General features: G+C 40.1%; 1 protein-coding gene across 1 annotated transcript in view; it reads left to right on the top strand.

The window, feature by feature from the left end:
- The window catches only part of CPA6 (carboxypeptidase A6), a 266531-nt gene that overhangs the window by 216460 nt on the left and 35660 nt on the right, over positions 1–14411 (top strand). Inside the window, exons 7-8 of the mRNA XM_060116340.1 lie at positions 7167–7277; positions 7765–7855. Coding sequence (XP_059972323.1) covers positions 7167–7277; positions 7765–7855 — 202 coding nt within the window. The remainder of the gene's footprint in view (positions 1–7166; positions 7278–7764; positions 7856–14411) is intronic.

The following is a 14411-nucleotide window of genomic DNA, read 5'->3' as shown; positions in this document are numbered from 1 at the left end:
GATTATACTCAAAACTTTATCTTTTAACTTAAAAACAAAATCCATTTCAGCCAAGTATTTTTAAATAGATTGATGAAGGTGAGTGCAGTACCTAAAGACTGCCACACTGAGGCGTGTGGTGCATTGTTTTGTGACTGGCTTTCAGATCACAACTACTTAAATCTTCCTTGTAAGCAACAACAGTAGTCAAGAAATTGAATTTGGAAAGCCCAGATGGAACCTGATTAGTAGGCATCTCCTTTTCCGTGTGTATGGGTGGTGGGAATTGATTGCTAAAAAGAGTCTACCTATTAGAAGGAAAGCATACCCCCATGTTCTTCACGGTTATCATGTTAGAGTAATAGGAAATAGAAAGTCACATGATCATCTTTTTTTCTAGAAACATCACCTAAACCATAAAAGAGAAATCATCTATGGCCTATTACTTAAAGCACTGAAGCAAGGAGGTCTCTGAATCGTCCTCTTCAGCACTGGACAGTCATCACACGGTGCTCATTCTCAGTTTGTCTGACCAGATGGAGAATGGCTGCGATTCTTAGAGAGTTATAAAAATCATAGATACAGGGCTTCCCTGGTGGCACAGTGGTTGAGAGTCCGCCTGCCGATGCAGGGGACACGGGTTCGTGCCCCCGTCCGGGAGGATCCCACATGCCGTGGAGCGGCTGGGCCCGTGAGCCATGGCTGCTGAGCCTGTGCGTCCAGAGCCTGTGCTCCGCAATGGGAGAGGCCACAGCAGTGAGAGGCCCGCGTACCACAAAAAAAAAAAAAAAATACAGCATATGCAATACGATGACACCCTGTTTATTTGTCAGACAAAGAACATATTCTGCAAGTCTTGGAAATTAGATCCGCTCCAGAATAGAACACTAGAGGACAGCTTCCTTAGTTAATGTAGTGTTTGGAAATGAAGAACTTTAAAATGAAGCCGTGTGTGGACTTGCCTGGGGGCGCAGTGGTTAAGAATCCACCTGACAATGCAGGGGACACGGGTTCGAGCCCTGGTCCAGGAAGATCCCACATGCCGCAGAGCAACTAAGCCCGTGTGCCACAAGTATTGAGCCTGTGCTCTAGAGCCCACGAGCCACAACTACTGAGCCCACACGCCTGGAGCCCGTGCTCTGCAACGAGAGGCCACCGCAATAAGAAGCCTTCACACCACAATGAAGAGTAGCCCCCACTCGCCGCAACGAAGACCCAACACAGCCAAAAAATAATTAATTGATTAACTAAATTTTTAAAAAATGAAGCCATGTTAATGGCCTAAAAATATATAAAATGACATTTGACAGTTACAAGAAAAAGTGATAAATCTAAAATAATTGAGTTTTTAAACACAGCTCAGTGATTAAGACAGCAGACAGGAAAATTTTTTAGTAAGACTATAGATAAGGACTTCCCTGGTGGTCCAGTGGTTAAGACTCCATGATCCCAATGCAGGGGTCCCGGGTTCGATCCCTGGTCAGGGAACTAGATCCCACATGCATGCCACAACTAAGAGCCCACATGCTGCTATGAAAAAACCCCCCATGCCACAATGAAGATCCCACACACAGCAGCTAAGACCCGGCACAGCCAAATTAATTAATTGTTTAAAAAAATTTTTTAAAAACAATATAGATGATAAAACAGTGTAATTAATAAGCTTAATCTAATAAACACATACTAGAATCCATACGCAATAATTAGAGGATGAATATTGTTTTCAAGCACAACTGGAACCTTTGCAAAAATTGATGATATACTAGGACATAAAGCAAGGTTCAAGGGATACCAAAGAACCTATATCACATAGACCATATGCTCTGGCTGTAATGCAGTTGTTAGAAACTATTTATAAAAATATGACTCAAGGGCTTCCCTGGTGGCGCAGTGGTTGAGAGTCCGCCTGCCGATGCAGGGGACACGGGTTCGTGCCCCGGTCCGGGAAGATCCCACATGCCGCGGAGCGGCTGGGCCCGTGAGCCATGGCTGCTGAGCCTGCGCGTCCGGAGCCTGTGCTCCGCAACAGGAGAGGCCGCAGCAGTGAGAGGCCCGCGTACTGCAAAAAATATATATATATATGACTCAAAGAAACCTCACATTTTAAAATATAAAAATATTTATGAAGAGCTCGTGGTTTAAAGAAGTCAAAGAAATGTTTCGATATTTACAACTGAATGGAAGTAAAATTATATGTCAAAACATATAAAATGTAGCTAATGCACTATTGAAGGGGAATTTATAGTTTTAAATAAATATATTAGAAAAGAATAAGGTGTCCAAATGAATGAGCTAAGCTTTCAACTCAAGAAATTAGAAAAAGAGTCAATGAAAGAAAGAAACAATAAAGAGCAGAAAGCAATGAAACAGAAATCAAAGGTACATCTTCCCTACCATATCTTTGTTTTATATTTAATTCATTTCTGTTCTAGGCCTAGATGGTTTACTCCCCAAATAATAATAGAGTAATATAACCCTGATACCAAAGACAAAGACAAAATAAGAAAGAAAATTATAGGCCTATCTCACTCAAAAATATAGATGTAAATATTAGCAACCTTAATCCAGCCAACATAAGAGTACATATCATAACCAAATTGGCTTATCCCAGAAATACAAGGATGATTTAATGATAGAAAATTACTTATTGAAATTGATCATAACAAGAACTATATGATGATGTTAATGCATGAAGAAAGATTATTTGCTAAAATTCAATATCCATTAGTGACAAAAAATAAACAACCTAACATAGAACATCTGTAATGTACTCAACCTCGGTTTCAAAATTAATGTAAATGGAGAAGAGTCAAAAATAGCCAAGACAGGGCTTCCCTGGTGGCGCAGTGGTTAAGAGTCCACCTGCCGATGCAGGGGACACAGCTTCGTGCCCCGGTCCAGGAAGATCCCACATGCCGCGGAGTGGCTGGGCCCGTAAGCCATGGCCGCTGAGCCTGCATGTCTGGAGCCTGTGCTCCGCAACGGGAGAGGCCACGGCAGTGAGAGGCCCGCGTACCGCGAAAAAAAAAAAAATAGCCAAGACAGTTTTGAAGTGGGACAGTATGGGGAGACATCCTACCAAACTCAACAGATTCTATGTAAACCATGGTGTGGTGTTGGTGAATGGATATAAACCAAAGTGCATTAGAGCAATTCCACCCTTGAAAGAAAACTTGATACTTGACAGAGGTCGTATACTACCTCACGGGGGAAAAGACGACCCATCCAAATGAGTACAGTAGTGCAACTGGGCTTCCACAATGGAAAAATAAATTAATAAATCCCAACTGAGGGGCTTCCCTGGTGGTGCAGTGGTTAAGAATCCGCCTGCCAATGCAGGGGACATGGGTTCGAGCCCTGGTCTGGGAAGATCCCACATGCCGCGGAGCAACTAAGCCCGTGCGCCACAACCACTGAGCTTGCACTTTAGAGCCCACGAGACACAACTGCTGAAGCCTGTGGGCCACAACTACTAAAGCCTGCACGCCTAGAGCCTGTGCTCTGCAACAAGAGAAGCCACCGCAATGAGAAGCCCTCGCACTGCAACGAAGAGTAGTCCCCGCTCGCAGCAACTAGAGAAAGCCCACATACAGCAACGAAGACCCAATGCAGCCAATAAATAAATAAATAAATAAAACAAAAAAATCGCAACTGAATATCATGTAAAAAACATCATTTCTGGGAGGTTTAAGGCCTAAATTTAAAATGAAACTTTAAAACGGCTTTTTAAGAAAATACAAGATAATAGATTTATGATATTAAGGCAGAGATGGGTTCTTAAATAAACTTATACATTTAATGTTGATAAAGTTAAGAACATGTATCAGTACAAGGATGTGATGAAAATAGGAAGCAATAAGCTGCAAGAAAGGAAGATGTTCATAATGCGTATAATCAAAGGATTAATATTCAGAATATAAGAATGAGTTTAATAGAAAAAAATGGGCAAAAATATGAGCAATTTATACAATGGCCTGTCATTATATTAAAGCTTTTCAATATAAATTATAATCAGGGAAATATGAAGTAAAACAGCAAAACATAATTTCATACCCATTAATTTTTTTTAATTGAAATCTTAACAAAACCAAGGTTTGTTAAGTTGTAGAACAATGGGAACTCTTATTCACTCCAAATGAAAATATTTACTGATTTAGACAGAAAATGGCAACATTTAGCAAAGTGGAAAGTATGTAAATCCATGACCCAGCAAATTATTCCTAGATATATATCATAAAGAAACTGTCACACATGTCTAGGAGAAATGTGCAAGAATATTCACTGCAATCTTGTAACAGTGAAATATCAGAAGCAACCTAACTGTCCACCAACAAAATAAGAGATAGATATATTGTGCATTTATCTATAATGGAATGCCATATAACAGTTAAAGTGAATAAATCATCAAATTAATAAGTGTCAAAAACATAATATTGAAGAGAAAAGCCAACTGAGGACTGATACATCATGATCTCACTGGCATGAAATTTCAAAGCATACACATTATATATTGTTCATGAATCCGTATGTATGAAGCAAAACAGAAAATCATGCATGGAAATGATAATGTCAAATTTAGGATCCTGATTGGTGGAGGGGAGGAAAATGGGATCTGAGAGTGATAAAAAGGGAGCTTTAGTTTTATCTATAATGTCTTGATTTTCTTTTAAAAAGATCTGATAAATGTGGCAAGATGTAGTTGGTGGGCACATGGATGAAATATTCTCTGTATTTTTTCTATTTGCTTAAAGTATACTGTGATTTTTAAAAAGGAAGATCATAATATTCTCTCCAATACAAAAGTATGGCAGTCATTTGCACTGGAGGGAGAGAAGGCAGGATAAGATGAGAAAGTCCTCATGCAAGTCTCCAGCAAGTCTGGCACTTACGTGCTAACATGTAACACCCTTTCTGTGCTTGGAAAAGGGAAGGCTTCCCCGTTTGGACTGAAACAAATAGACCATGGATCCCAATGCTAGGAGAGGAGAGAGAGAAATTACCATGACTTTCTCCTTCCCCTTTGTTCCTGCCTTGTTGCTCCCAATCTCTTTCCTTGCATCTCTTCTTCTTCTCTAGAGTGGCATGGAAAGCCACAACCCCCTAACTTTAAGGGAGGAATATTAGCTAATCATACAACTTTGTCTCTGCCATCCCCACCAGGAGACTTCCTCCAAGCTTTGGAGGACCTCTGTTTATTAGAGGAAAACAAAATTCCAGGGTATATACAATCACATACCAGAATTTTCCCCTAGTTTGAGGCACTGGACTGTTAATAGAAATTCAAGCATGTATGAAAGTTCTACTGAAGCTATTTGGCCAACAAATTATTGAATCTTAAATAAAGGAGAATTGTATTGAGTGAAGTAAGTCAGAAAGAGAAAAACAAATACCGTATGCTAACGCATATATATGGAATCTAAAAAAAAAAAAAGGTGGTCATGAAGAACCTAGGGGCAGGACAGGAATAAAGACGCAGACCTACTAGAGCATGGACTTGAGGACATGGGGTGGTGGGGGGAAGGGTAAGCTGGGACAAAGTGAGAGAGTGTCATGGACATATATACACTACCAAATGTAAAATAGATAGCTAGTGGGAAGCAGCCGCATAGCACAGGGAGATCAGCTTGGTGCTTTGTGACCACCTAGAGGGGTGGGATAGGGAGGGTGGGAGGGAGATGCAAGAGAGAGGAGATATGGGGATATATGTATACGTATAGCTGATTCACTTTGTTATAAAGCAGAAACTAACACAACATTGTAAAGCAATTATACTCTAATAAAGATGTTAAAAAAAAGAATGTTTATCAACTTGTGTTAATACCGTAGGTATTTAAATTATATTTAATAAAATTGTATTTAACTCATGACTTATATTCTTGAATATATCTCTATATTTTCATTACTATTTCTAATATAGTGATAGTTTCTAATAATAAATTGTATTATTGGATTGCACTATGAACAAAATTCTCACTGTGTAAATACAGAATGCTGCTTATGATGGGTTCAGAAATTCTACTTAACTGGATGTAAAAGAAAATTAAAATTTTAAGTACTGAATTTTCCAAAGCAAGATATATGTATAATTTAACAATTATTTTACTTTTAATTGTGTTTTAATATGGTTAAAATTCAAACAATCCAAATGGGTATAAAATGAAAGGTAATACTCTTTCCCATATATTGTCCCCCAGTCCCCTCCCCACAGCAGCCATTATTACAAATATTCTATGTGTTTCTCTAAGGTACTTTACAAACAGACAAACATGCATCAAAAATAACCTTTTTAAAAGTCCATTCCATAGCAATGGTATTGCAAAATGTTTGTACTCTTAACTTGACTTAGCACATTCAATGCTCTTCTTTTGAGGCCAAATAGTGCAGAATCTTCAGACTGGGGTCAGACCCAATCACAAGAGTGAGGTTTCAAAGGAGGCACAATAAAGGTGACACAATAAATAACTGTCCATTAAATTTTTTATAGGAAAGTCAGGAGAGAATAGAGTGTCCATGCAGTAAGTTCCAAGACTTGAGTCTGCTACCAATTAGACAGAAACAATTAAGTGACATAACTAGCTTGTGTTATGATGTATCACGTAAGGATATCAAAATATTTAGGTAATTGTTTTGTCCACAATTGAATGGAATCTTAAAAAGGACCGATTATACAAAAGCATATCTAAATTGTTGCTTTCTTAATCATCCTAAAGTTTAGCGAGATCCGAAATACTGCCAGAGGCTGCCCAATTAATGTTTTGCCACCTTTACTAAAATGTTATCAGTAATAAGTAGTCTGAGACAAAATTCTCAAGAAAGAACATGTGATGCCAAAGAATATAGTTCATATTAGCTTGTTACTTTTTTTTTTTTTCGATACGTGGGCCTCTCACTGTTGTGGCCTCTCATGTTGTGGAGCACAGGCTCCAGACGTGCAGGCTCAGCGGCCATGGCTCACGGGCCCAGCCGCTCCGCGGCATGTGGGATCTTCCCGGACCGGGGCACGAAGCCGTGTCCCCTGCATCGGCAGGCGGACTCTCAACCACTGCGCCACCAGGGAAGCCCTAGTTTATTACTTTTTAACCCAACATATTTGGTATTTCCCATGGATAGAAAGGATGTCTCATATTTATTTTCCAAATCTGTATTTGGGATCCGTTTGTAAGAAAAATGTCACCTTTGTCTTTTAGGCTCTTCTAACATATAGGAGTGACCCAACCATGAGAAAAATGTTGAATCATCTGTATTTCTATATCATGCCTGTGTTTAACGTTGATGGATACCATTTTAGCTGGACCAATGTAAGTCACTTTGCCTATCCAACTGAAAAACTCATGGAAAACAGTCCTGAAACAGGAAAGAAGCTTGGTGGGCAGCTAGCCTAGTGCTTCCAGAGCTACAAAGGGGACTTTCACTCCCTTCCCCAGCATAGCAGCAACCTTTTGATTTCCTTTCTATGTTTGGCTTTGCCTAAGATTTCATGTAAATAAAGATTTCTCCTTCCAAATAAATTGTGAAAAAAATCACTAGTCCAGTGCAGCTCACTCAATTTTGCCTGTGAAGAAATGAGGGCAAGAGAAGGTAACAGAAAAGTCTGTGGCAGAAACTGGATCATGAACCTGAGTCTCCGATGGTAATCCTGTCCTATTCCTACTCCCTGGACTTTATTCCCAAGGGAACTCTCCCTTCCCCTCCGTGCTGTGATTCATTCACTGACTGAGCTACTAAAATGCATGGGAATAACCTCTTAAGTGTTTTTTCTGCACCTCTTTTTAAAATTACATCTAGGATCGATTTTGGAGAAAAACAAGGTCAAGGAACTCAAGGTTTCGCTGCCGTGGAGTGGATGCCAATCGAAACTGGAGGGTGAAATGGTGCGGTAAGTTGGGGATTAATAGGGGTTCAGATCCAAAGGTATCCATATCTTTCACTCTCAAAAATGATGAGCCCACTGGGACTCCAATGTAAGACTGATGTCTTTGTGTGTGTGAAAACCTCCTACGTTGTACATTGTAGCTATAATTTGCAAACGAAAATGAAAGCATTTTTTATAAAAATATGAAAGAATCAAGGATTTAAATCTGTCAACCCAATCCTGCAAATTGACAATTTAAACACAGATGTAAAAGCAGAAAACTAAGGAATATTTGTCATTCAGAAACTAAAACAGGAACTGTGGTATGTGGTATAAATCCAGGGGAGTGTATTCATCCTTTCACTGAGGGTAACACTGATCCTGCCTTCATCTGTCTACTATGATCAGAGCTGCCAAATTCTTGTCTAGAATCTACCAACCTGCCAATCATACACTGACTGGCCACTCACATGGCGAATGTATTTCCACTACATGCCATGTTTCATAATAGTTACCTTTCAAGGAAGGAGAGGATGTCATTTTAAGGAAGGAAACTCTTGTGGCAAAATAAAGAAGCAGGTAGTAGCAAAAGAGAAAGAGAGAAACAGAAAATTAGCCATAGCTCGCATAGAAGATGGGTAGTATACCTCTCCCCATCTTGGGTTTTCGGCTGGGGCTCTTAAAGACAGATTAACAAGAGAAAAATGGTTTATGAATGTGCGCTGCACATGTCACATGGAAGAAACCTCATGAAAAGTAACCCGAAGTGGCAACTTAGAACACCAGCTTATATAGTATCTTCAACAAAGAGCAATAAACTTGTAGAGAAACAATAGTACAAAGGAATACAGTTTTAGGCTTCCAAAGGCAGCCAACTGTGGGAAGGTAAATATATGAGAGGTAACTAATGCAGGGAGGTTTGTTTGCTGATTCCTGTGGTGCTGTCCCTGGGTTAAGAGTCTGTCTCCAGTAGGAGAATTTATGTCCTGTCTTTAGGCAGAAAAGGGGAGGGTGGAGAGAGCTTTTCCTGCATTTCCTGCTGCTTAATAGCCTTGGGCTCGAAATGATTTTTATGTCAAAGAGGCATATTTGGGGGCGATATATTCTGGTTTCCTTCCCTAGTTATCGTACTTGGCAACAGCGGGGAGGGAAAGGAGAAGTGTTACCCACGTGCAGTTCTAAGGAGCTGCCCTTTCTCAGTGCCCTTCCTTAGCGCCCTCAAAGTATGGACCCTTGTGTAATAGAAAGTCTTCCGTGAGTCTCTTAGAAATGAAGCCCATGACAAAAGCCCTCCTTCTATGAGGCTTTGGTTCTGTACTCGATGCCACTCCTCCCATCCCCACCAGCACCAGGTGGAATAACTGCATGTGGCTGAGACCGCTTCCACAGAACCCTCCAGGCAACCTCTTTAATCAGTTAGAATTGGTAAATCAAAATATGGTAGAGCAGAAACAATATGGTTCTAGAATATGACAGATACATGGTTTCATTCTACCATTATTAGCTCAATGATTTGGATGATTTTCTTCAATCTGCCAAATTAATAATAATACCCACCTCATAGGGTTCTTATGGAAATTAAAGGACTTTACATCTGTTTAAGGGCTGATTCAGTCCTAGCTCCAAAAAGGGGTCTACCTCTCAGTGACCCAACCCTTCTCCCCCACCCTCCAGAACAGTCAACTCACCTCTGAGCCTCAGGTCAGTTGTTTGTGAAGCTACCTCTTTCCTTCAGGAGAGGGTTGTGATGATGAGCCACGAGGTAAGCTTTAAAGTGTTTGCACTTATGAAAGAAGGAAAAGCATTGCATAAATACTACAAAGTGGGGTTTTTGTGTGTGTGTGTGTGTGTGTGTGTGTGTGGTACGCAGGCCTCTCACTGCTGTGGCCTCTCCCGTGGCGGAGCACAGGCTCCGGACGCGCAGGCTCAGTGGCCATGGCTCACGGGCCCAGTTGCTCCGCAGCATGTGGGATCTTCCCGGACCTGGGCACGAACCTGTGTCCCCTGCATCGGCAGGCGGACTCTCAACCACCGCGCCACCAGGGAAGCCCTAAAGTGGTATTATTGATGGCTGTTTAGATTGAGCAATTTTTTTTTTTCAGCCTGGACTAAGACAGCAAACTTGTTCAAATTAACTCCCTGACACCACTAACTTTTAAAAAATTCTCTTTTGTCCATCTCTGAGATGGGGCCATTTTGCATGCTCATAACTATGTGTCCCGTTTCACTAGCTGGCAGGTACCCACATCCATAGGTGTGTCATGGGCATGATACCCACAATCACCTGAGTACCAGGAATGGTAACTGAGCTGAGTCATACTAGCAGGCCAGCCAGCACTGCCGGTGTAAAGCTAGATCTTGTTTATATACAGTTACAAAGTAGTGGCTTGCTTCCCTCTGTTCTTCCTTTCCCCAGCCTGTTTTCTTCATACATATACCTGCTTTGATTTCTTAGTTCCAAACTGTGGTCCCAACTGGAATTCCTTTGATTCCTCCCATTTATGAATCGTTCTGATTCTTCCTGTGAGTCAGCACTCAAGATGAACAGGGGATTTTTGTCAAACGTCAGTTGCAAAAATGACCTTGATAGACCGTTGTAAATGATGTAGGAATGCAGACTGCCTGGCTAGGCCCATCTCCTTCCCCACAAGTTCTCCTAAATAGATTCAGCTGACCTGACAGGCAGGCAGCTGTGACTCCCTCCCTCACAGCATCAAATCCATCTCCCCACAGCTACTTGCCTGGTTACGGGGACAGCGATCCTCAGTGAGGGAACCACTCTTAGATCAAGGGTATTGAAGTAAATGAAATCCCTAAGTGAACCTCCAAAGAAACATCCATAATATAATTGATATAGAAATACCCAGGACCACTGAAAACACTATAGAGTCAACATTGAACTGACGAAAACAAATGTTTCTTTCTCTGAAATTGGTGAGTCTCAGACTTAAAGAGGAGATCATGAAACTGCTTCTAATCATGAAAAAGTCTGAGGACTCTCATATGACAGCGTGAAGCTTTAGCGCATTCAATGTGGAGTAGGCAGACAGCTTAGAGCACACACATGGAAACAGGAACATTTTCCCAATACTTCAGCACTCCCCTTGGGGGCTTTCAGGCCATGAAATACATATAATTGCTCTGAAAGCGCAGCAGAGGAACCCAACAAGTCAGAGTAGTGGTGGGAACCAAGAATAAATAGATAACTGTCATTCATTCATTTACCAAAGTTAACTGAGCACATACTCTCTGCTAGACGCTGTATGGTTGTTTTTTCCTTCCTCTGTGCACTCTTTTTAGAGGGCACTGTGAGCACAGATTTTTCCAAATTGGAATAAATCAAGGAGAAAAGCAAAGGGTTTGGATGATATTCGTACTAAGCTTCAATCTGTGAATAATTCAAGTGTTGCCTGAACGCAAATTACTATTAGGACAACCTACACATGGGAGAACATGTTTTCAAATCATATATTCTGATAAGGGACTCAGAATTTCAAAAGAACTCTTACAACACCACAATAAAAAGGCAACCCAATTTTAAATGCACAAATGATTTGAAAAGACATTTCTTCAAAGAAGATATACAAATGGGAATAAGCACATAAAAAGTTGCACAACATCATTAGCCATCAGGAAAATGCACATCAAGATACCACTTCACACCCACTAAGATGGCTGTAATAAAAAAGACAGACAATAGCAAGTGTTAGTGAGGGTGTGGGAAAAATTGGAACACTCGTACTTGCTGGTGGGAACGTAAAATGATGTGACCACTTCGAAAAAATGTTTAATAGTTCCTCAAAAGTTAAACAGAGAGTTACCACATCACCTAGCAATTCTATTCCTAGGCATATACCCACAAGAAATGAAAACATGTGTCCATACAATACTTGTACATAGACGTTTATAGCAGCATTATTCATAATAGCCAAGAAGTATAAAAAACCCAAATGGCTATCGACTGATGAACAGATAAATGAAATATGGTATATCCATACAATAGAATATTATTTGGCCATAAAAAAGAATTAAGTACTGATATATGCTGCAACATGGATGAACCTTGAAAATATGCTAAGTGAAATAAGTCAGTCACAAAATAACAAATATTGTATGATTCTATTTATATAAAATGTCCAGAATAGGCAAATCCATAGAGACAGAGTAGATTAGTGGTTGCCAAGGGTGAGGGAGATGGAGTAGTGACTGCTAATGGGTAAGGGGGTTTCTTTGGGGAATGATGAAAATGTTTTTTAATTAGATAATGGTGATGATCGTGAATATACTAAAATTCACTTAATTGTACACTTCAAAAGAGTGAATTTTATGGGGTATAATTATAGCTCAATAAAACTGTTATAAAGAATTTTAATTACCATTTAGGACCAAATTAGGCATTTACTAAAATACAACTACTCTTTTTAGAACACTCAATTACCTAATATTGTAAATTACGTGTAATATGGAGAAAACCCTATTTTTTTAGGAGCCCAATCACATATGCCCCTCTCCACATATGCCCTTCTCCTCTCAGTACCCCCTCACTCTATCAAAATAAGAGGGGTCTGTTTCGGTTGGGCAAATATTTTGCTAGATCACCTGAGATGAAAAGGGAAACTACTACCTAGTGGTTGTTTCCAGCCAATGCCTGTGAAAGTACGAGAGAAGTTCACTGGCCTGCTTTCCAGTGAAAAAGGAAAGTTCCTCCAGAGGAAAGGAGAGTTCCTCCAGCTGAAGGGCTTTAGTTTTTAGAGAGCTATTCTAGCTAAGAACCTGGGCTAAATTGCTATAAAGATATAGGGAATTTCAGAGAACTGGGGGCAAGGAGAGGGGAAAAAAACAGAGGTAATGTTGCTAGGATATCTAGAAGGGGATTTGGAATTCCAGGATGTCTAGTGAGGATTTTAATTAACTTTTGCTGTGAAGAATGTAAATTCTCTTCACTATGTATTCCATAACCACCACCGCTGTTCATATTCGGTACAAGCTACTTTACTTACTAAGGCTTTGTGGAATTGGGTCTGCTATTTGGGGCTATGAGGAAGTGCTGAGTCTGGCCTCCAGGTAAGTTCAGGGAGAGACCTATTCCACATCGAATTTCCAGAGGCATGGAACTCACAACAGGAGTGCAAGTGAATTTACATCATCAGAGATTTACGGACAAGAGTTGAATAACTTTGGGCTCAGAGTGATGAATTAAACATCAACTACGTGGTCAAACTAGACCCTTAAGATCCCCGTCACCTCAGCTAAGGGTGATTCTAACATGTTACACGTAAACCCAGTTTTAAATTAAAACAAATGCATTGAGCACCTTCATTCTTTCCAGGATAGAAGATCACAAGGCTAAACTGCAAATCCCTCTAAGACTTCAAGAAAATACAAAAACTTTCATTTTCTTCTCTCGTGATTCAAACACATGTTTTCAAGTTAATCCACCACTAAAAAGAGCTATTTTATTTTATCTTTTGTAAAATCACTTTTAAATCCAATTTTTCCTAACCCAGATACTGATTATATGCAAAACTCACTTCATCTCCCTGTTTTATATTTCATGTTTCTTGTGCAAAACACACCCAATGCTTTTAAAACTAAGCTTTTTGTAATCACAGATTAAATAATGTTTGGTATTGATTGTGTGGGTGTATGTGTACACAAAATGATATATTGTTTTATTTCTCTGATCATTCTTCTGGGTAAATATGTAAGAATTTGCATGTGAGTAACAATATCTTTATTTATAACATCTATTCCAACATCATGAACAAATATCTTTGTTGAAGCTTTTGAACATGATGTTACAAAGTTTAAAAACCTTTTACAAATAGCTCATCTTCAAAAATCACTGAAGTAAGTAATACAGGAAAATGATATTTTTGAAGCGAGGCATGATGGATGTGACAGAATTACTCCCTTGGCTCCTGGGACACTGAGCTACTGAATTTTCATTTGGCAATGATTTTTAAGTCCAGTAATTTTATTCTACCTGTTTCAGCAGATAACCCTCCCATGCTGCTAAATCTGTAGGAGACCTCTAGTCTTACGCTGGACATACGAGTAAGGATTCTAAAGCTTTTATCAACTAATCTTTGTTCCCTTATGCTTGTTGCTCTTCAGCATTATTGGATTTCTGAGTTCTCCAAAACCAAACTACATCTCTCTGATCATTTTCCTCCAGCTGTATCATTTGCATTTGACAAGTCATATAATTTTTTTACTTTCATAAATTTCACGCGTATCTAATCGCTTTGAATGTTTTGGTCCTTGTTACTGTTTTTAATTTCACATAAGCACTACTGCATTACTATCTTCCTTCTGGATCACTAATGTTAAATATTTTCCTTGTTTCAGATTCCCATTTCCTTTCAATCTATATGCTTTTTTTTTTCGGTATGTGGGCCTCTCACTGTTGTGGCCTCTCCCGCTGCGGAGCACAGGCTCCGGACGCGCAGGCTCAGCGGCCATGGCTCACGGGCCCAGCCGCTCTGCGGCACGTGGGATCCTCCCAGACCGGGGCACGAACCCGTGTCCCCTGCATCGGCAGGCGGACTCTCAACCACTGTGCCACCAGGGAAGCCCT

Source organism: Mesoplodon densirostris, chromosome 13 (genome assembly GCF_025265405.1).
Source record: "Mesoplodon densirostris isolate mMesDen1 chromosome 13, mMesDen1 primary haplotype, whole genome shotgun sequence".
NCBI classification, from domain to species: Eukaryota; Metazoa; Chordata; class Mammalia; order Artiodactyla; family Ziphiidae; genus Mesoplodon; species Mesoplodon densirostris.
The sequence above is the reverse complement of the archived record's forward strand: the minus strand, read 5'-3'. Positions and strand labels throughout refer to the sequence as shown.